A 23,270-nucleotide genomic window follows, 5' to 3' on the forward strand; every position below is an offset into this window, starting at 1 on the left:
TGAAGAACTTCTTCCTAACACCCAGCCTGAGCCTGCCCTGGTGCAGTTTGAGGCTGTGTCCTCTTGTTCTGCCACTGGATGCTTGGGAGAAGAGATCAACCCTCCCTCCCCGTGGCTACAGCCTCCCTTTAAGTAGTCATAGACAGCAATAAGGTCTCCCCTGAGCCTCCTCTTCTCCAGGATGAACAACCTCATCTCCCTCAGCTTCTCCTCGTAAGCTTGGGCTCCTTCACCCTCACCAGCCTTGATACCCTTCTCTGGACAAGGGACCTTTAGGGGACCTTTGGTTGAAAAGACTGAATCATATTGGAGCTGCTTAGAGTGGTAAGGAGAGTGTTGCAGGAACATGGAAGTGAGTCTGCACTGGGGAAAAGAAGGAGCTGTGGAAAGTAATGCAGAAGTGAAAACAAAAGAGAAGTTCTGTGGATGCTTTTTAGCCACAGGCACTCCAGAAGAGGCTGAGAAGGGAAGGAAATAAGAAAAGAAGCATATCATAAAGAGAGTGGTGACATTTTACAGCAGCTGAAGATCTCCTCCACAGTGTTTGTACTCCTTTCATCTGGTGTTATCAGAGTCCTTTGCAAGAGTTTATTATCGTGTTCTCCCAGACAGAAAGCAGACAGCCATCCTGTGACCCACATCCTGAGTTTTACAGCCCTCCTTGTCCTGTGCCATCTGGGATATTTATAGTGTGAGCCACCACTGGGAGAGCAGAGGACTTCCTTTATGTTCTGAGCATTATGCTGCAATAATAATGATGAGAAAGTGGGACAAATGACAAGCCTTCCTGCCCAATAAATGCTAGACCCCTGCCATTTCAAATGCCACCAGTGGGCTAGGTCACCAGGCTGTTTGCTCAGCAGGTTTCAGGTTACTGGCTGTGACAGCTACCGGAGCTGTACTAAGGCTAAAGGCTGTACCTGGGACGGTGCATGGAAAGGAATCTAAACACCATCTGAAGGGAGCAGGGAAGGGTTAAGGGAAGCTGAAGCACCCTGGTTAGGGCAACATTCAGTCACCCAGTGCTTCCAAAGGGCTGGCTGTTGAGTCAATGGCAAAGCAAGCTCCAGCTCCAACCTTTGTGGCACAGCTGTGGAGTGCAGAGATTGAAGGGCCTTTGCCTAGGTGTTTTGCAAACATTTTCTGTGGTCTCAGTTGTCGTTGCAAGAAGTGCTCTGATTTGGGGAGGTAAAAGGAGGCATCTGGCTTCTTTCCTTTCTGTATCACCTCGCTGAGGTGATATAGGCACTTCCACGAGCCAGAGTTAGAACCTCACTGTGTAAACAATGCAGAGGGATTCCCAGGAGACTATCTGTCCTTCCCTCAAGAAAGGGAAGGTTCAGAGCAGCAGAGAGCTTTAACTGAACCTGGGCATGCATACCATTGTTACCCAGAAAAGGTCAGACATGCTCCAGTGCTTTCAGAGGTCAGTGGGAGGGATAAAGATGAGATGTGTGTGGCACAAGATAAGAGTTAAGGGTCTTACATGATTAGCCAAGAATCAGATGTGTGTGGACCAGTGTGGCAAATGGCAAATGTGGAACCTGGGCATGCATACCATTGTTACCCAGAAAAGGTCAGACATGCTCCAGTGCTTTCAGAGGTCAGTGGGAGGGATAAAGATGAGATGTGTGTGGCACAAGATAAGAGTTAAGGGTCTTGCGTAATTAGCCAATAGTCAGATGTGTGTGGACCAGTGTGGGAAATGAAGAGTGAGCTGGTGCCTCTCTGACTAGTGCTGGAGTGGAGGTGCAGCTAGGAGGGATTTTGGCTGACTTATCAAGAAATCTTCTGAGTGAGGCCTATGCAGCATCCACTTGCCCTAAGTCACCTTTAGTTTTCCCACTGACTTAGTTTGCAGGCCAAGGTAGGTCTGAGCACCTGCAGATTTGTCCAATGGAGCATAGATCATGTCGACCAGCTCCTGTCCCTGTCTGGTGGCAAACAGCAGAACTTCTGCCCATCTGAGGCATGTCATGCAAGTGCTGGCCAGATAACATGCAAGAGCAAAAGGAGAAGATGGCTTCCTGCTGGTGTGGGCTGCCCACCTCTTTGTAGAGAGGATAGGTATGAGTGGATGGGAGCAAGCACAGAAAGGTCTCTGCTCTCATGCCTTCACCTTTCCTACTACCTTGTGTGTGTAGGTTCCTCTATACAGGGCCACCCCCTTGCTTTGTAGCATCAGGTCTCAGACTAACAGGACAATTTGCCCCCAAGGTACCTAACTCCTTTTGTAGCTGATAGCAAATGGGACAATTCTGTTCTGTATATGGCTACTCCTGGAAAAAGTAACCACAATATGCATGAATTGCTGCAGAGACCAAAGCTAAGGTGGAAGGAACCACCTTAGCAACTGGAAAGAACTGAATGTATGTCTTCTTCTACCAGCAAAACAAACAAACAAAGTAGGAAAATTGGTTTCTAGAGTCAAATTGTGTGGAAGATGGGATTATGCTGGACTAGAGATTTTAATGCTTCAACCAGGTAAGGAAGGAGAGGACATGGTGCAGTCAGACTGGCCAGATGACAGAAGGCTAAAGAGGTTAAAACTGCCACAGTGATTTGCATCTTCAGCCTCCTCAGATCTGTTGGGTCTTTTGTTGTGCAGGTTTGTTGGTGAGAGATGAGGAGCACCAGGATGAATCACAGCAGTATGTATGAGCATGACTGTAAGGTCTAAACCTGCTTGTGAGCCAGTGACAAAAGACAGAGCTGCACATTCTAGCCATGACCAACCTCGACTTTTGCCTGAAAATAAAGTTGTTTTTCTCTTCAATTAACTTGATAGCTTAGCTCTCTTGAAGTCCTCCTATCAGCACAGATACAGAGCATGCCACTCTTTACTGCAACGCAGCCAAAGTAAACTATTCCAGTGCCATATCAACTTGTGCAAAGGGAGTTGGAAAATACTCAGACAGAGTGGAAAATGCTCTGACAGTGAAGGTTTGCTGAGTGCAGATGGCTGGCTGCCAGGCAGTAAAGGAGGAATCGATGCTCACACAGAGGCAGAACACGCCCAAAAGGCCACAAACAAACAACACAACTTGGAAAGGAGTAACCTGCAGCCTGAGCTCGTCTGAGGAAGTGTGGATGTGAAAAGTAATTTTCCCAAGTAAACACAGTTTCTGTCCCTGGTGGTGTAACAGGCCAGGCACAATGTCAGGTTGCGAAGCTACAGCCCCCTGGAGAGTCTGCAGCCTTTTAACACTTCACCAACACATTTCTCTTTCTCAAAGGCAGTGCAAACATCAGAGCATGTGCTCCATTTTGCCCCATGATAACAACATCAACAACATCAGAGAGGAGCACATCCATGCACAATCATTCTTGGGAGAATGTCTCCTCTTGAATAACAGCACCCCTCCAGCCTACACAGCAACACAAGATTTGCACTGAGCAGAAGAGAATACAAAGAAAATCCTTCAACCACATTAATCCTCTGGTATCAAATAAATACTATTGTAACTGCCTACTGCCACTGCCTCTCTTTTTATCCCCCTAAATCTGCCCTTAAGCTAGTCAGAGAACAACACCATGGCCTTGGCAGAGTATTAGTTTTGGAGACAGGCCACAGTATCTTGAAAGTAAGTGTGGAGAATTATCTGCACTGTGTATGGACCAAGACACAAAGGTAGTGATATCTTCTCTAGCATGTATATCTCCTTCCTTTCCTTCCAGGTTAGGAATGGCTTTGGGAATGGTTCTGATTATTTTTTCTCTGCTGCTCCAGAGCTCGAAAGAAGGCTGAGATTGCTGCTGTTGAGGGTGGAAAGTTCCTCCTTCATTTTATAATCTGTATGTTCCTGTGGTTTCTCTTGGCTGGGAAGTGTCATTTTTTGCTTCTAATCTCAGCCATGTGTCGGTCAGTTTTTACTGACGTTGCCTTCACCCTCTCCCTGCTGTGCAGCTCTGCAAGCCATCTTGCACACATATTTTTCAGCAGGGGTGGGAGGCAGCAATGTGGGTTGGGGCTTTGCTATTGGTGTCAGGATTTCCCTTTTTCTTTGTCTGAAGCTTGTTTTCCCCTTTTCTTTAGAGTCGATGGCAAACAGCTCAGGGTTAGGCACCGGGGAGAGGTGCAAACTTGCATGCGAGTTTGAGCCAGGGAACTCCATCAGCGTTCCCCAGCTTCTCTGATGCATTCAGCGACAGTCATCAGCGTGAACTCTTCAGCTCGATCCTTCAGCGAGAGTATGCAGAGGAACAGAAGTTTCAACGCTGTAGACTCAACCTGCAGCTAAATCTCCCTCCTGTCAATTAGGATGGCAGCAGGGTGGCCCAGGGTAGCCCACACGGGAGCGCACCCCGGCGGGTTTTGAGAGTCTCCAGAGAAGGAGACTCCACATCCTCCCCGGGCAGCCTGCTCCAGGGCTCTGCCGCCCTCACTCTAAGAAAGTTTCTCCCTCTCCATCTCCTTCCATTCCCCCCGTTTCCCTCTTTTTGTCTCCATCCCCATCCTTTCCCTCTCCACCTCCCTCCCTTCAGCACCACCTCCCCTTTCCCACCGTATCTGCCCCTTTCCAATTCCAGCCCACGTTTTCCCTTTCCCCCCCCAGCCCCAGAGCAGCTGGCCCCTGTTGGAGTCTCCTCCCACCCCAGGTGTGACCACTTTGCCCTGCCCACCCAGTCCCCTTTATAATCGGCCCCAAGAGAGGCAGAAGCCCCAAGCTTGCCCATTTGGGCAGAGGGAGCCTCCTCCCATCGTCGCTGGTGAGTACTTGCGGTGCTCACCGGGTGGTGCTCACCGGGTGACTGGTGGAGGTTCTCAAAAGGCCGGGGGGCCTCGCTGGCCCCCCGGCTAGGTAGGGCTAGGACCAGAACCAAAACATCTTCCAACCTCACTCGTGGGTGTTGGCTGCTTCTGTCTGCTCACTTGTGACACAGGAACAAGCCTGTGGCACCTTTTGAGAAGCACTAACTGAGCATGGAGGAGATGGCTGCGAATCCTCAAGGAGGGAAATGCAGTTAGACTCAAATCTCAGTGCTACTCTTTTTTGTCAGAGTGGCTGAAACTCTGCTTTGCTTTGTAGCTAAGCTAAACCTGCCTTTGTTCAGCAGGGGGTGAAATCCTGGCTGTGTTCAGCCAGGCCAGGGCAGAAGATGCCTGTGTTGCAGTTCAGGGTTTTACTTGTTGGAGCTGCTTGGCAGCCAGAGGCTTTTACAAATTGCCATCTCAGGCCATGTGTGTTTGTGCTTCTAACTGTATTGACTTTCTCATAGGCTAAGCAATCTCATTTCACAGCATTATGACTGCAAGCTGCAATTCTTCAGGTGCTCTGTGGCTTGTTTGGACAATCCATGGCTTTGTTTCCAGGTGGCTCAAGGTCTAAAGCACAGGTCCTACTCCAAAGTCGGTAAGTCTGTGTCTCAGCACACTCTGGCATCCCACAAGCTTTAGGGGTTTATGACTTAACATTTGTTGTTACTGCTTTGGAGTTTTAGGTGCTTACTGAAGACAACTGGAGAAGATGCCTTGGCTGTAGCCTGGGTAAAGCCTCTTGCGCAGGCAGCCGCACGGGGGCGTCCTTCCCCCTCTCAACAGTGCCGCAGGGACTGCTCTGTCCCTCTCCTTGTCCTCAACGGCGGCTATGCCGTTCCCGACGCTCACGGCTGACTCTTCCTTTCAGACAGACAACAAGAGCCTGAAACTCTGGCTTCGTTGTGCGTCTTCCTGGCGCTGCCTCCAGCTGCTGTTCCTGCCTCCAAGCCCTTAGGCTGACTATCCGCTCTGGATCTCAAGAGGGTGGCTGGGAGGAGACGACAGCTCCTACTCCGCCACCTGTGTCCCAAGGAGTGTCTCCACTGAACACTCTTGAAATGCGTATACGAGTCATGACGTGTTTGCTTTCATTTCTAGGGATGCTTGTGAAACCAGCATCTCCAAGCAAGCCCTTTTGCAGCCTGCCATCCAACCCTGACTGTCCCAGATGCGGCAGTACAGCAACAGCCCAAGCTGGAGAGACACCAGCTTTTAGCACCCTGCTTTATGGGGTTCTAGCTCTGCTCCTCCTCCCAAGAGTTAAGATAAATGCTCAGTTCCTCACTGCTGCTCTGCTACCACACAACTGCACTGCAGGGGGCACTGGAAACAGACTGCCACATCCTCCTGCTCTGCCTCTGTCAGCCCAGAGCTCCTGCCCTTGCCACTGTCAGCCATGGCTGTTGTCATGACAGTTTTATGCACCCATTGAGATAAGCACTGAAAGTCACTTATGTTTTCTAACTACATCTGGTGCAAAATGAGCTTTGGCTGCTCTTTGCAACTGGCAAAAGGCTTCTGGAAAGGTGTTCAGCTGTGGCATCATCCAGCCCACTCCCATAGCTGACATTTTTGTTATGGCACAGCTACTGTACAAAAACTGAGGCACAATCATTCCAAAGCTGTCCTCCATGTGTTTCTTAAGTTGTCTGAATCATAACATCCAATGAAATAAGCACTTCTGTTCGAGGAACACACCATGTTTAAAGCAGTACTAACTCTAGCCTTTCATCCCCTGTCACATACTACTGCAAAACAAAGCTTACAAGGTTTAAGTCTCATTCTTGGCCAAGAAAATCTTCCCTGTGATATTGCTGCTTCCTATTTCTTTGTGGGTTTACTTTTTATTTTAATTATGGCTGTTTAAGTGCATTGGAAAAATAATTACTTGACATAACTGATGGATCAGCTGTGCTGCAGGATCAGGTTAGGCTCTGCACCTCCGCAGCAGAAGCAAATGAAAGGCACAGCCAACTCTTGTTCCATGCAGACATGGACTGAAGGTGGCAGGACTGGTTCTATGGGACAATTTACAGTGCTCCAGTAATTAAGGATAGGTTGAGACTTTCGACTTATTGCCAGGCATCTCAGCTTTACTAGTAGATGAGAATTAAAGCAACTCTGTTTTAAGAACTGCTTAGTAGATGGAGTGATGAGAGTTGAAGTAACACTTGTTAAGAAGAGGATTTTTAGGGGCAGCACTGGGGATGTGAGGAACATGTTTTGTAGCTGTTTACTAGCCCCCAGATGTCTTAGACAGTGATGAAGTGGTTATAGTCAGGATGGTGGCAACAGTTTGTCAACGTATTGCTGCACAACATGCACGAGAGTTCATGAAATAAATTATACACCACTTTTTCTTTTCAAACAAGCTTTTAGATAGTCCATATGTAACAGAAGCATGTGTTACAGACAAGGGGTTCTTGCTGCCAAAACCCAGCAAAAGTGTTTTGGTTTTTCTCCCCCGTTCCGTCTTTCCAAATTACAGACTTAGGGAAAAAAAAAACAAACAAACAAGAAATTAGAAGATTTAAAAAAAAAAAAAATCCAAAAAAATTATGCTAAGCCTCCTAAAAAGGTCAGTAGAATAGACCAGTGAAGTACATGAACATCAGAAGAATGTCAGTACGCAGGTACTTACAAACAAAAAACCACACAGAAGTGGACGTAGAGAGTTTAAAGACACAGATGCTATGCAGGCTAATCGAGTATCAGAGAGCAGAATGCACAGGCTTTGTTACGAGCTCTGCAGTTCATGCATTTGTGCTTGCAGATAAAATACACTTCGAGCCATGTGTTTAAATGCCATCAAGAAGACACCTGAACCTCCCCAGCGACATCAGTTGACTGCAGGGAAGAATGAAACTCACTTTTGTTTATTTTTATACACTGGCCGAATCCAAACCCATAACCTGTAAAAAAAGCAACAAAGTAAAAGAGGAAAAAAAACCCAGGTGTTTTTCTGAGCCACTCAGACACATCAGGAGAAAGATCCAAACCCACTTTCTGGTAGTGGAATGTGGTGGCAGCAACACTAGCCCAGACAGTTCTCAGCTGTGTTTCAGAGAGTGGCTCCAAGAAGCAGGATCCAAGGGTTGAGTGAGGAAAACCAGAAATGAACCCTGCAGTACATACATACACAGACGGCTCTTTCCAGAGCAAAAACAAGGTAGCACTACTGAGTATGTGGCAATATGGAGTGTGCATTAAGGTATACAAGTGAGATCAGCTTGGGGCACCTTCACTCAGAGGGATAAGTCTTCTTAAAATATAATAATAATTATAATAATAATTATAATAATAACAATACTTCTTTATACTTGCTGCTTGTTAGCAATTGTTTACATCATAGAAAAATAGAGAGTATTCTGTAACAAGAAATATAGTTACTTTGTTAAAATGGGCTATCTTAAACCAGCTACTACTCTTTCATATAAAGAATTTCTAAACAGCAAAACAAAACCAAACAACAACAAAAATAATAGGTAATACTGAGTGCAAAACAGCCAGTGGTATACTTTGCATTGGTTTGAAACACTACTTGCCAGCTACTATAATTACACGTTCTGTACACTGCACTACAAAAGTCATCCATCTTCCAGAAAGCTTTGGGGTTGTTGTTGGGTTTGATTCTTTTCTTCTTCTCTCTAGGTGGCAAGGTAAGTATTTAATCCTAGTGAATTCAAGCTCTGGAAGTCAGAAATCACTTCGCTGTCAGTCTTCGCTACCGTTTCTCTCACGTGCCCTCCACCCCCACGCCCCTACTCAGGGCCAAAAGTCCCTTCAGTGAAAAAAAGTTTAGACTGTAGATACTTCAAAGTTTAGCTTATAAATTCACATTCTGGTTTGGTTTTCTTTTTTTTAAACAAACAAACCCTCCACTAATCTCCCACATTTACACCAAAGAGAAAGCTCCAAAGCCTCGCTTCATGCATTTCATCATCCCTGCTGAAGACTGAAAGAGGGCTCAGCAAAACAAACCTCTTTGCCAACAATAGGTATTAAGTCTTAACTCTACAAAGCCAGGTGGTTCCAATGCAGAAGTCTTTTCTTTTTCTTTCCTGTGGTCTCTGCAACAGTTTCAGATACAAATAGCTAATTCCTAGTGGCAGTGTGGTAAAGGCATTATCTGTACACCGTGAACACCACAAACGGAGGCCATTTCCAAGCGTCAAGGAACAAAACACAAACAAAAAGCACCCAGAAGGAAAAAAGAAATCAGTGAAACATTCTTAGCAGAGCAGAAATCTCTCTGTTGTCTTCATTCATCTCACACCTTTTCGACTTTGGTGGGATCATAGGTATCTGGAAAGAAAAAAGAGAGAAAAGAAAACAAACGAAATGAATACAAGACCATTAATCACAGAAACACAGAATTGCTTAGATTGGAAAAGACCTTCATGACTATCAAGTTCAATCATTAGTTTCACACTGACAAGTCCCTGACCAACCCAAATCCCTCAGCACAACATCTAATCACTATGAATCACTATGGTTGGAAAGGACCACCAGGACCATCCAGTCCAACCTTCGTCCCAGCATCCTTCATCACCAGACCATAGCCTCAAGCGCCACATCCACTCTCCTTTTAAACACCTCCAGGGATGGCGACTCCACCACCTCCCTGGGCAGCCTGTTCCAGTGCCTGACCACTCGCTCAGTAAAGAACTTCCTCCCAACATTCAACCTGAATAATGTGCTGTGAAATGTACTCAACAATGTTAGCTGTGGAAATGAGATTACTTTCCCCAGTCTTTATTTGAAAAAGGAAGCTAATACTGGGGTTACAGCCTTAAAGATACATATTGCATTCTTCACCCAAATGCTCTCTTTCCACCAGTGTAATTCGTGACCAATGTGGATCGAATGCATGGAGACAAGTGCAGAAGCCTTGGGTAGGCAGGAGAGGGGATCTAATCTATCACAGAATCAGTCAGGGTTGGAAGGGACCATGAGGATCATCTAGTTCCAACCCTCCTGCCATGGGCATGTACACCCTACCCAAGATCAGGCTGGCCAGAGCCTCATCCAGCCTGAGTATATAAATCTCTGAGGGGTAGAGGTCAAGAAGGAAGGGACAGCCTCTGCTCACTTGTGCCCTGGGACAGAACAAGGGGCAATGGATGAAAACTACAGCACAGGAAGTTCCACCTCAACATGAGGAAGAACTTCTTTAGTGTAAGGGTCACAGAACACTGGCACAGGCTCCCCAGAAAGGTTGTGGTGTCTGCTCCTCTGGAGACTTCCAAGTCCTGTCTGGATGTGTTCCTGTGTGACCTGCACTAGATCATATAGTCCTGCTCTGGCAGGGGGATTGGACTCGATGATGTTTGGAGGTCCCTTCCAACCCCTGACATCCTCTGATGCTATAGGAAGGAGCACACAGAATGCTAAGTGATTACCTCTAGTTCTCAGATGCTTTGGCAGGAAGAGAAAGACCTAAGATTTGCCCTCCCTTGTACTGAATACTAAGGACAAGTAAATGCTTTAAGCATCCTGGCTGGGTGTTTAAGGCTGGCTGAAGAAGTGATGATGCCATCCAGTTATCAGGGTCTTTTCAATTCAGTTGTGAATCCTTGAGTTCAGATTAATTGAGCAGAATAGAGGGCAGCACAGCTGCACAGCAGCACTGTGGTTAGGCTGTCTCCCCTCAGTCTGCAAAACTGCAGCTCACGTTCTGAACATAATTCACTGAAGCACTGGGCTGGCTTACTAACATTGGTCTTCATTTTCAGCCTCCTTCTTGGCACTTCACAGGACAGACAGCACTTCCTTTTCTTTTCCTGCATCCCCAAGGAGACTCTTCTATCAGCTATTTTTATTGGCTTTGCTCCAGCCTTGGCTATGGAATGATCAGATGCCAGCCTTTTCCTTCATCCTTCTGACTCTGGGAAATAGTTTCAATGAAAGGACTTAGCCTCACAAGATCTGTCTGCTCTGTGCCATCATTCACAGATTTGCAGATTGCCTTGGGTTGGAAGGAACCCTCAAAGGGCATATTGCCCAATCCCCTGCAGTCAGCAGAGATACCTCCAACTAGATCAGACTGACTAGGACCATATCCAGTCTGATCTTGAATGTCTCCTGGGATGGGACCTCAACCACGCTCCTGGGCAACTTGTTCCAGTGTTTCACCACTCTCACTGTAAAGAACTTCTTCCTTATGTCCAACCTAAATCTCCCCTGCTCCAGTTTCAAACCATTGCCCCTCACCCTATCCCCACAGGCCCTCCCCAGCCTGCCTGTAAGTCCCTTTCAGATACTGAAATGCACACAGGGGCCTGGATAAAGCAGCACTGCAGCCCTTGCCACCTTGTGCTGCTTGCTGCTCTTACACAACCTGGGTATCTGTGCTAACCTTAACCATCCTTCCCGCAGGCTGTACTCCCACAGCTCTCGCAGGGAACAGCTGAGCAGGAACACGGTTGCACACATAAATATCACGCTCTGCAGTAAAACATTCATCCTCAAGGCTTTCATGATGATGTAAGTGAATGTCTTCACTCAAACAAGGCTAAAACTCTTTATTCCTGTGTGCATGTGCCTATCTGCAGCATCCAGACTCATATCGAGTGGGGACTCGGCTAGGAAACAGCTTAGGGATTTGGCCCCAGTGGGTGGATTCCTGGTGCAGGATCCTATACTGCTCCTCTTGCTCGTTCTCCTTAGAATTGCAAGGCCAGTCAAGAAGAGTCTGTGCCAGCAACACCTATCCTTTCAGAACTGCTTATCACCATTCAGCCTCCTCTGGTATTTCTCAGCTTAAACAAGAGGCAAAATGCAAAAAAAATCAAGAGGAAAAGAGTTGTTGAGGTCTGGTGCACCCCAGGATAGTGCCGCATCTTCCCAAGCCTAATGCACTGATGGTGTGGGAAGATGCCTCTAAAGCAGTAACACTGTTTCAGTTGTAAAGTTGCCATCTAAACTGCTAGAACGCACCTTGGGTAAGCTTTACCTAAGAATAACAAACGGATTTACATTTCAGAAGCCTGATTTTCCTATGGCCAGACACGTTGGCACTGCTAGAACTCCCCACAAAACTGCAGGTGCTCATTGTTTCAGGGAGTGGCGGGGGCCCAGAAAATCAGGCCACAAGACACAGAGCCTCTGCAGGGCTCAGCCTACTCCTTGGAAGCTTCTCCACACCCTTAGCACCTAACCCAAGGACACAAAGGGGCCAGTCTACCAGGTTCTGTGGGGAACAAACACTGAAGTTCCAGCACTGATACAGAAATGTTTATTCACCATTTGGTTAAGCCCATTTGAAATGTTCTCTGCAGAAACAAAGCCAAACCAGCAGCCTGGTGGAAGCTGTCTTCAAGCAGCAAAGGAGAGAAGACATCCAGTTGCATTTGGGAACATTTGGAGATGTTCTTCTAGTGGCAGTATTTGCATAGCAAGATCAGCTTCTTGCCCTGAGTTTGGGCAGAGCTCTTACGTCAAGAGGTGACTGTTCATCTGCCAAGCTGCATTATACATGTGCAAACCTGCTTCTGCTAAGGCCTCTGCCACAGTCCCAGACTAAACATCACCCTCTCTTGCTCCAAACAGAATGGCCTTTGGCAATATTTACTTTTTAACAGCAACCCCCCCCAGAGGTTCTTCAGGATTCTCATTTCAATTTTCAGTGGTACCCATGAGCCAGTCTGGAAGTTGATGTGAGAGTGAACAGAGGCAGATACAACATCAGGCTTTCCTATAAATGTGAGTCTTCAGTCCTGCCCCATTAAGGTAAAGTGAAAATCTTGTGGCCATCAGCGCAGGAGGGCCTCTGGATGGGAAGAAGCCCGTGGAGGAGATGCCTTCTCACCCTGTGTGAGTGCATGCTGCCCTGTGGGGCTGGATGTGTGCAGCAGGAAGGGGCATCCACGCTCTCCAAACGTGGGGAGGCCTTTACATCTGCAGGGGAACACACTGCAGAATACAAGCCTGGCATTGTCAGCAAGAGGGATAAATTTAGACCTAATTTACTGCGGAATAACTCTCCAATAAAACACACACAATCTGTTTTGATACATCCCTGAAGTCATGTCACCACAACAGTTATTTTCCTCACTCCAGCAGAAACCCCAGGGGAGGAAAGCATATGAAATACATGTGGGGCGTCCTAGACCTGATGGGTAGGAGAAAGCTGAATTAGCCTGTTTGGAAAATCTGCTCTAGAGAAATACAGTTCAGAGCAGAGAGAGACACAGAGCTGGAAGATACAGAAAAAGACATAAAGGGGAATGCTGCAAGGCTGCAGGAGTCAATAATTACAACCCCTACAAATATTTCTCTTCAGATGGAAAGACATAAATCTACTTTAAAGTATGCTCCATTTCATTTCAGTGCCTCTGTGCTGGAAAACTGTTAACAAATTTATATTGATGAGGCTTAATAAGTAACCTGTGCAGATTTTAAGGTAGAGTGTCAGCAATTACAGAGGATGGAAAAAGGCAGGAGATAAATATTAGTTTAGCAACTTTCACACCATGCATTTGCTCACTCTTATTAGTCTAGTGGACTTAGGTGACCTGGGAGAATTATTCCTTTACACAGATCTCTGCTTTTCAGCTGTTCAGCACCATGTCACATGAAAACTGGGTTGGACATAAACCAGCCTACGTTACTCAGGAGACACATGTGGACTGCACAAGTTTCTATGCTTTTGAGGGATGAGGGACACCAGAAAAAAAAAAAAAAAAAAAGAAGTGTTCAGTGAAAAAGTCAGCTTGCATCTGACCTGAGGATAACAGTGATTCTTCACAGCTGGTCTGGAAAATATTCATGAGAGAGAGAATTTTCCAGGCCCCTCAGTGCAACCACTTCCCAGAGGCTTCAGGGAAGAACATCAGATATATATTTTCAGTTTCTTCTGAACTCTGATATAATATGTGTCTGCTTAAGCATGAGAGAGGGGGGGAAATGGGGATTCAAGGAGAGACTGTGATCAAATCACCACATGTTCCCAAACACTGGCACTAGAGTGTCTATCTCTGAGCTCTGCTCTTTGAAGCTGGCCATTCCTGAAACAATTAGATGCAGATAAGGCCTCAGGGAGTGCTCCAATCTCTATGAATGAGCTTCAGCATCACCAGTGAGTTTTACAGTAAGCTCTCCTAAAAAGGGATCAGAGAACACTTGTGTTAGCTCTTCCACAAGGAGAGCAGAGAGGGTGGCAACCAGACAGGGGTAGTACCACCCACAGCCTGTTACTATTTGAGCAGCATTATGTGGGCACAAGCAAACCAACCATGCCCATTACGTAAGGAAACAGGATCCATTTGGATCTCCCAGAATAGGATCTTACCTAAAGAAAAATCTCTGTCGACCTTCTTCTTGTCCATTCCACCTAAATATCCATTTTCACTGAGAGAGATAACACGCTTGGAAACAGCCCCTGAGCTTGTCAGTTTGCCTCCTCTCTCCTCTTGTACCCTCGACAACTTCTCCTCATCCACCTCCTCTCCCGAGTCTGCGCTCTTAATGCTCAGCCTCCTCATCCGGGACACTGAGTCCACCTCCTTCATCCGCACCAAGCGGTCCATGGCAGTGCGGCTGGGGGGGGACGTCAGCTTGCCTTGGAGCGTCTCTATCACTTTCGAGGTGCTTCTCACTCTCTTTTCCGAGTGCTGATACACAGCTGACTTGCAAACCACGTTTTGGTTCTCACCTTGGCTGGCACTCGCAGGCTGTTCCGGAGCTTGCCCGGCTGGCAGCGTTTTAGCGCTGGCTTCCTGGCAAGCGGTCTGGCACTCAGCGGGGTGCGAAGATCGGCCTCCCACCCTGACAAAGAGAGCGCTCTCTGTCCAGCCACACTTCCGTCTGCCTTCATAAGAATCCTCTTTTCTTCTTTCTTTGTCACTTACTGTGCTTCCCACTGACGACTGCGAGTCCTGGGTGCCATTTGCAGGGCTAGAGCCTGGGTGGCATCCAACCTGATCATCTGGTAGGAGAGACTCCACTGCTATATCTATACCTAAAATTCTTGCAGCTCTTGCCTGCAATGACTCATTCACTGGGATTTCCACTGTGTTTGCGTTTGAAAAGTGATCAGAGTTGTTAGCACCAGGTCCTGGGACTACATCAAGTCCCACTGACCTCAAATCTGGCTCAGAGTGCCCTTGGTTCCTCTTTGTTAGCGATGAGTATGCTTCTGGGCCTCTCTCTGATGCTGTATCATTTGTGGGAGTTGCACCTTTGTTCAGTTTAACAAACTCTAGGTAATTCTGGTCTTCACTCATCTCTTGCAAGGCAAGGTTATTGAAAGGATTGCTGTGACACAAACTGTTTGGACTACTGGACAAAACTGTCTCAAGAGGGCCCACATCAACTGGCTGCTTGCTTGTTCTGCTCTTGGCTTCCCCTGTCCTCATTTCTGTTATCAGACTTCCATCTGCTGGCCCAACCCCTTCACTGCTCCCTCCTGGCTGCCAGGAGCCTCGAGAGCCAACGCAGCCTGGCTCACCACCATGCTCCTTTCCAATGCTCCAACTTTCAGACTTACTTTTAACTCTTCCTGACTTAAATACAGGCACCTCTGGCACACCCATTTCCATCTTCCCGCTGTGTTTTGGCTCCTGGATTGACTTCTCATTTCTGGATGCCCTCCTCTGTGTAAGGGCACCAGCCAGCGGAGAAGCAGCAGCACTTTCCAAGTCTTCTTCACTGCTTGTACTCTCCTCCTGCTCTTGCAGCTCCTTATTAAAACTTTCTAGCTCACTTATTGCATCCCAGGGACGGCGACTTACAGGCTTCAACAGGAACTGCCCAAATAGCTCCTTCCTCTTGCAGAGAGTGCCTGCTTCTCCCTTAACTACATCTCCCTTGGAAAGAAAGCCAGTTTCCCTCTCATGGGCAGGCATGGGCTGGCTCTGGTGGGGTTTTGGAGAGGGGGACTGAAGGACTGAGGTGGCAGTCCTGGAAAATGCACTGTTGCTAGACTGGTTGAGGTACATCTGACCCTTCATGCCATAAGTGCTCTGCCTGCAGCTTCTCTCATCAGAAGGCAACTCTGCCTGGTTTGACCCTGCCGTGGATGCTGTACATCCCAGGAGCTTTGGAGACAGCAGTCTGTTACTAGTAGGCTGCCCAGGCTTTGTACCATGGAAAAATTGTGGGCTTTTAGGTTCTTCAGCAAAATTCGTCTGTGTCTGTTGGTCTTTGTACTGATCACCTGGCCAGGAGCCAGAGTATTTGAGCTCTCTGTGTTTCGGAGGCTGAATAAATCTGAGGTCATTCATTTGTTTGAACTCTTCTGGTCTCCACAGCTCTTGTTTTTGTAACTCATTTTTATTGGTCATGCTTCCTGTAAGCGCTTGTAACTCCAAGTCCGTTGAAGACATACTTAAGAGACTTTGTTCTTGCAAAGCTCCATTGTTATCAAACCCATTCTTATCAGGGCTCTGGGTTATGTTGTTGTTCCTATCTGTATCTGGCAGATTGGATTCTGATTTAACTGGGATAGAGACCAAACAAAATATAGTTTCATTCATTTTTTTCTTTGAACTCTTTTTGCTCTGCATCCCAGTTCCAGGTTCAAACTTCTTGACTTTCGTAACGGTCTCACAGGTGCTGTCCATATGTGTATGTCTTACAGAACGTTTGCCTTTCGTGTACTCCGTGCTGGCTTCATCGTAAGGGCTGTGATTAGTTGTGCTACAACTGTCTCTTTGGTCCGGCAAGGCACAGGTTTCCTGATCTCGGATGGATGGTGCCAACCATCTGCTGCTATGGGTGGAGCTGTCCGAAGGTCTCTCTCCCTTTGCAGAACTGGGCAAATTTGACGCATCCCAAAAGGCACTGTTGTACTGTACTTCAAGATTTCTCTCTTGCAGAGCACCAGAACTGGGACTCCGTGCACGGTCGGCGTGTTTAGCATTGTCCTGCAGCCCTTCTGGTGGCATGAGTTTAATGTGTCGTATCCGAGGGTCGTCAAAGGGAATGTACTGAACAGAGCACAGGTAGTCAGCAGGGCGCCGTGCATGGCTTTGCTTCCCGTGAGGAAGGCGGTTGTCTTTGCAGGGGTCGCCCTCCAATTGGAAAGTATTTACAGCTGGTCGCTGGCAGGGGACAGCCCGCTCTGCAGCACCCTGCTGACCGCTGCCGGCATACGTGTTGGCGTTAGGCACTTCGCTGAGGGGATGTGGGGTCACGTTTTGGTGAAGGGGGGATTTGTAAGAAGGAGGAGGTACGTAGACCGGTGGCTCCAAACCAGAGTCTTGAATGCAAGCATCTTGCCTTGGCTCATTAACTTTGGCTAAGTAGGAGATGGGTTCATCTTTCTGGTAGTGGTCCTGGAAACCTGCAGTTTCTGCAGGCGCCCTGCTCTGCCGCTGCAGTTCATAGGCTGGAGGCTTGAGAGGTTTCCCATACTTGGGTTTCACCAGGGGAAGGAAATGGCCTCCCGTTTCGTGGTGCTTGGTTGGTTCCACACTCAGTCTGTTTGGGGGATAGGAGGGGGTTTTAGTTATGCTGAGTGAGTTGTTACTGTTGGTCAGGGAGGGCATTTCCACGCACCTCATGCTCTCGGGTGAAAGGACCCTTGGCAGTGACTGTGATTTCCCCTTGCTGTGGGTGCTCAGTGCATTGTCTCCCAGGGTCAGTGAATACAACTCTTGAAGCAGCTTCTCCCTGTCACCCTCGGACATTTGCCTCCCTACCTTTTTTGGCTGGTTCCAGTTTTCCATTCCCAGACTTTGCCATTTGCAGTCATCAGGCACTTCGCAGCTCTCCTGCAAGCCACTTCTTCTAACATACCCTGTGCCCATCCCCACCTTCAGCTGACTCTCTTTGGGCTGCCGAGGTGTCCCCGGGGCTGCAGACAGGCCTTTCATTTCCACACCAGCTTTCTGGGAACAGCCCAGGAGCACACTGAAGTCCTGTCCTCGTCTTCTCCAGTAGGCGAGCTCTTTCTCAGCCCTGGGCTGGGCAGACCATGCTAATTGAGGCCTCTCATAACCCCTGCAAAAGAAACAGAGTGTCACAGGCAGCTTGCACAGACTCCCTTTCCCCTTCTCTGATGGGTAAGGCTGTTAGGAGGTTAAATGCTGAGTTAGGCCAATGGGGTTGGTATAATCTATTTGCACCCAGATGACTTCATGGTTTTAATGAGAGGATTTAAAAGTCAGTCACTAACATGAGTCAAGGAAGGGACTGATGCTCTGCTGGCAGGTTGTTAGCTATGCAAAGCTGTTAGAAAGAGAAACAAATGCACACAGCTCCGTGCCGTGCCAACACACACAGCCCTCCCTGACAGGCACCAGGAAACCAGAACACTGGTCTTGAACTTAGTGCTGCACTCTGCTGCATCAAAATCTATAGGTGTCAAGGGGACTACTGTGGGATGCAAGTTTGATAGGAATCCAAAAGATCAGAGAAGAGGTAGAGGGCTGCTTCATAAGGTGTGCTCTGTAAGAAACATGGTTTGTATCCTAATATGAGAGCTGAAATGAAACCTGTCACTTCCAACATTTTTCTCTTGTCCATCTTCCCAAGGGAACAGATCTTCAAAGCACTATGGATGAAAGGATACATGCCACAACAACGGGGATGTATCAGATTGGTCCTGATTAAAATGGGACCAATATTTAAAATACAAAACACTTCAAAAGAAGTATAAAATTCTTAAATTAAAGAGGGATTAACTCCAGCAACCTCTTACTGAACTGTGAAAGACTTTAGACATTTTATGGTGGATTTGAAACTCAGAGCACAGATTTACATGAACAGAATAGGTTCTTTGTTCTGAGCAGAGTGTAAACTGTTTTCTGTATGTCTGCTGAACAAAATTGGCACTCTTCTATATAAATAATTAATCTTACACTTGAACTGGGTTCTGCTATTCTTGTACCTAAGGTGTCCAACAATATAACTGCCTTTACACTATGTGGCTGCCACCAGCATAAGACTGGAAAGAAAAATCAAAATTGACAGAAATAGGACAACAATGTGGAGAGAACCCAAGAATTTCTTTCTCTTCCCTCCACCCCAAGGTATATAAACAGTGTCATCTGGCCCCTCTTTACTAAAAGACAATGATATATTTAAGTACTGAAAACAGAATGCAATTCAAAATTCAGGATGCAAACAAAGCAATCCATCTCCACAGCAATTTTCTTGGCATATATATTAACTTCATCCTACAACTATAGAAGTTTAAAAACAAAACTAGGATAAGGAGCATCTTGTTCGTATTAATACAAATGGATTAAGATCCTTCTACATCTGACCAAAACGCTGTGCACAAAGTACAGTTTCATTGCTGAACTCCAGGAAGTAGCAGATGTCTGTATTATTCTGTGAGATAGAACAGGACACTTCTGTATTGGAAAGCTGATTGCAGCAACACTGAGCATTTCTGTGCCTCTCTGCATGTGGAAAAATGCAGCTGCACAAATGTTGCCTTCTCCTGAGATTAGCAGATCTACCTTTGCATCTCAACCCCGTGCTGCTCTAGCACCACTTGTATCTGCCTTTACAAAACCAGGTGAGAAATTTGGTCTAGCAACAGCAAGGGGGGAATGGACAACTGCTCCTTCTCTTTGATTTTTACCCATGGTCGTAAAAGAGTCTAGAGAAATCACAAGAAGTGGGAAGTCACAGATTCCACGATCAGAAGAGACTGTTACAATTATTTAGTCTGACATCTTGCTCAATGAAGGCCATCAGACTTTGCCCAGAACGACTCCAGCTTCACCAGTAGTGTGTCTTTTAGGACAGCATCTAGAACTCCTTACATTTCCAGAGATGTTGTTTCAAACCTTAAATCACCTTTAAAATAAATAAATGACGTAAACTCCAATTCTTGTCAACCCAAAGACAAAATCACTGCGGGAAGGAGGTGTGGTGGACAATAATATTGAGATTTGCAATAGCTGAAACCAACAGCATGGAAACTGAATGGGTTTGCTGTTTGAAGGGCTTAATAGGAAACCAGGAATAGGCAAGGAAGCATAATTTGACTCTTTCCTAGGAAGCCACCAAAAAAAGAGGAGTTTTGATTGGTTTGATTCTTTTAAAACATAAACAAAACCCAAGCCCAGCTATTCAATAAAATAAATCAGCCCTAAGTTAGGACAGCTTCAGTTACAGAAAGGCTGTTCCCCCATTTATTAAAAGCTGTTTAGAAGATTAAGTTTCTTTTTCTCAAGATTAAGAGATTAATAACTAGGCTCCAGCAATGAACTTTGGAACGCGACAGAAATGCTCACTCAACCTGTACTATGCCAGCATTGCAAGGAGAGGGTAGAAATGGCATTGCAAAGGAGCTATTCAGAGCACTTTACATAGGATCTTTTCTATGATCTAGTCACAAGATGGACAATATCAGCCTCGCCAGCTCCTGGCCCAGGTGGTTACACAGCCTGTATCCTGGGCCCCATAAACTTCTGGAGAGGGTGGCACTGCACAGTGGGAAGGGGATCCTCCACACTCTCCTCAAGGGACCCTCCAGCTTAGCTCCAGCCTGAAGACTCCTCTGCTCCCAAGGATGGAGAGCAGCTCCTGCACACCTGTATGCAGCAGGCATAGCAAGAGGCAGCAGGCAGTGGAGCAGCACAGCAACAACCAAACTGTCCATGGCCTTCTTCCAGGATACATTAACACTCTGGGGTCTTGCAGCCAATGAAGTGGTGGAAAGGGCCACCCAAGAGCCACTCCAAATTCAAAATGCTTCACACCAGCCCTAGCAATGCTGCATCTCTGGATGGAAAATGCCAATCACACTGCAGCATTTGCATCCACAACACACTGTCAAGGAAGAGCTCTCACAGCCACTCACAGCAGCAGCAAGTCTCTGACTGTGCCACTACATGGTCCTGTCTCACTCCTTCTGCACTGATGTACCCAGACACAGCAGCTTCACAGCACTTCACAGCTGGGAGGGTGCCAAGGATGGTGCAGTCCCATGGGAACTACTGGGAACTTTTAAGTGCTAGGGACAGAGCAGTGCCAAGGGACCACGGAGGTACATTTTAACATTAAGAACTCTTTTCCAACAGCCTTGCTCCTAACAAATACCACATTTGCTGCCATAAAGTGCTCTGTATCGATTCTATACAAACTTAATTGAATGAAAGCTGTTTTTTAAAACAACCACTTGCTAGCACTTTATGAATTTGAGGCTTTTTGCAAGAAATGAGGTCATCTGTCCACCCAGCACTGGCTGCATGACCACATCTCAAGGAGCTCTCGAAGCAATGAGTTGAAGCTGCCCAGTTCCTCCAGGAACCAGCAGGACCTCGCACGATGCACAGAACGGGGCCAGCAGTGAAAGAGGGTGGCACAGGCATTGAAGCCAAAGCCCTGCAGAATGAGGCTATCTGAGGTGTTTCTGACCTTATTCTTGGCTGCCAGCATACCAGTGGTAGGCGTCAGGCACCTGGTAGCTTGGAGTGAGTGAGCCACAGGCATCAGGACAGACTTTGTGCCAATGAGGAGGAACTGTTAAGAAATTTCCAGGATTTGGCAGCAAGGAGGAAAAATTTTCAGAGGACTGTTCTGTATACTAGCAGCTTCTGTTCTATTTTTGTATTCTACCCTCACATACACTCCTCCAAGTCCCCAAACTGGGAAACACCAGTACACTTTTCTAATTTCTCCAGCAGGTGACCTCATTAGTGCTATCTATTTATCTCTACATTTTCTAGCTAGCAACATAGTTCCTCCCACACAAACAGCTAAGCAAAGTGCCTCTTCTCTCCTCTCAGAAGAGAAGCAGAAGGGAGTTCTCCTTCTGTGAACCCTCTCATCTTTACCCACAGGGTCACCTTTCTCATTTTCTTTGCCTTGTCTCCTCTTCCAAACCTCTACTGTGCAGTCTCCTAATGCTCAGTTAAGCAAGGACAGCCAGGACAGCCCTTCCACCATCTGTTCCCCCACGCTTTGCCTGAAGAACAACAGGATGGAGCAAAACATCACTTTGCCGCTCTGCCAGGGCATCACTCTCCCCTTGCAAGCAGCAGCAGTGGGTGGTGTGATGTGCCCACATGCAGCTGCTGTGAAGCTTCTCTCCTCCTCCTCAGCAAGGTTCGATCAGCAGAACAGTCCTAGTGAGTGAAGATAACAGTATTGTCCTTTGCCATCATGAAAGACCCTGAGCCCTGCAGACCTGTCTGCAAAGGCACCAAAGAGGTGGTCAACATCACTCACTTCTGTGGTGTTTGGAGGGTGATTAGCTTTTCCACATCAGTGATCCCAGCAAGTGTGGCACAAATAATTCCCTATGCAAGCAGCCTGAGCCATGCAACATCTATGAAGGTAGTTGAGACACACATTGCCTCTTCCAGCCCTCTCCTGCTACTGTGCTGCACTAGGAGGACAGTGTCAGGAGATGGCCGCAGAAAGCCTGCGATGCCCAAAGTGCAGTGTCTTCATCTGGATCTTGCTGCATGGTTGTCTACTCTTCAGGCCATAATGGTTCCCAAGTCTCTGCCATGTGCAGTTCTTTCCCAACCCAAGGAAACCAGGTTGGAAAAGACCTTTGAGTTCATCGAGTCCAACCTAAAACCAGAAACCTACTTCCTGTGGTGGTCCAGAAACCAGAGAGACCAAAATCCCTGGTGGAGTTCACCAATGCCCACCTTTAACAAGCCAAAACATCCCGAGGCCATCAGGAAGATCTCTTCAATTTCAAAACAGCTCACATTGGCACGGCAGCCCTGTGCCTTGGATGCTTCCCCAGGGCAGGGAAGTGGGTCTGGGGAGGAACTGCCACCCTGAAGCTCAGCAACCAAAGCAGGTTGAAGTGTGGACAGCTTTCCTGGATCTGGCTTTTCCTGTACCAGCAGGGCAGTAGCAGTGTCACACTGGGCACCCAAGGGACTCTGCACACACAGGGACAGCTGACACAAAGGTTTTCCCTCGTTCATAGCTCCTAGTGCCTTGTAAGAGTTGCCAAGAGGCTCCCTGGGAATCAGCTTGCTGTAACAATAGGGAAAGAGTTCTATTTTTATGAAAGTATGACAAAGCCATTTCCAGGGCTGCCTTCCCTATTTTATCTGGAAAAGAAAAGCCACTTTTGAAAACCAAGATACAATATTTAACTACAGTGCAGACTGACAGGTTCCACACCTTGCATTTTGAGATGTTAGAAGGAGACATTTAACTGTCAGACAGCATTATTTTGTATTTAGGCAGCAGCAGCAGTTACAGATACCTTGGCCAGGTCCCAGATGTGGGTCAGAGGTGCAAGCCCCTGCAGATTCACCTGGAGAAGCAGGCAGCAGGGAGTCCTCCCATGCCGCTGTGCGCCCAGCAGGCTCTGCCTGGCAGGGTGTGGGAGCAGCAGCAGCTCTGCAGTAGCTTGCAGCCTGGCACAGCAATACCTACACCATACCTACCAGTTTTTCTCCACTGTGCAAACACAGCTCCAAGGCCAAGTGCCACCTTCCTCGGCCCCCTTGCATGCTCACTTTCCCTTTCACTCTTTTTCAGTATCTTTCCTCGTTTTATTACTAATTTAGTAATTACTAATTTGCTTACACAACATGAAAGACCTTCCTTATTACCTTTAAGCCTGTGTCCTCTC

The 23,270-nt window shown here is 47.1% G+C and overlaps 1 protein-coding gene and 1 long non-coding RNA gene across 9 annotated transcripts in view; one reads left to right on the top strand and one right to left on the bottom strand.

Moving 5' to 3' along the window:
• Positions 1-5,326: 5,326 nt before the first annotated feature.
• Positions 5,327-6,656, top strand: LOC135185679 (uncharacterized). 2 transcript variants are annotated; one of them, XR_010306572.1, is made up of 2 exons: positions 5,327-5,354; positions 5,437-6,656. It is a non-coding gene; the product is annotated as an uncharacterized LOC135185679 (long non-coding RNA). The 2 variants fall into 2 exon arrangements; XR_010306571.1 differs by having other exon boundaries at positions 5,443-6,656.
• Positions 6,657-7,113: 457 nt separating this feature from the next.
• Positions 7,114-23,270, bottom strand: part of JCAD (junctional cadherin 5 associated) — a 67,373-nt gene continuing 51,216 nt past the window's right edge. For 6 of the 7 annotated variants that reach the window (XM_064162655.1, XM_064162657.1, XM_064162653.1 and 3 more), the window contains one exon: positions 13,443-17,704. In XM_064162655.1, coding sequence (XP_064018725.1) covers positions 13,957-17,704 — 3,748 coding nt within the window. In that variant the 3' untranslated portion in view covers positions 13,443-13,956. Of the gene's footprint in view, positions 9,065-13,442; positions 17,705-23,270 lie in introns of those variants that run through there. The other variant, XM_064162660.1, reaches the window with a different exon arrangement.

Source organism: Pogoniulus pusillus, chromosome 23 (assembly GCF_015220805.1).
Source record: "Pogoniulus pusillus isolate bPogPus1 chromosome 23, bPogPus1.pri, whole genome shotgun sequence".
NCBI lineage: Eukaryota > Metazoa > Chordata > Aves > Piciformes > Lybiidae > Pogoniulus > Pogoniulus pusillus.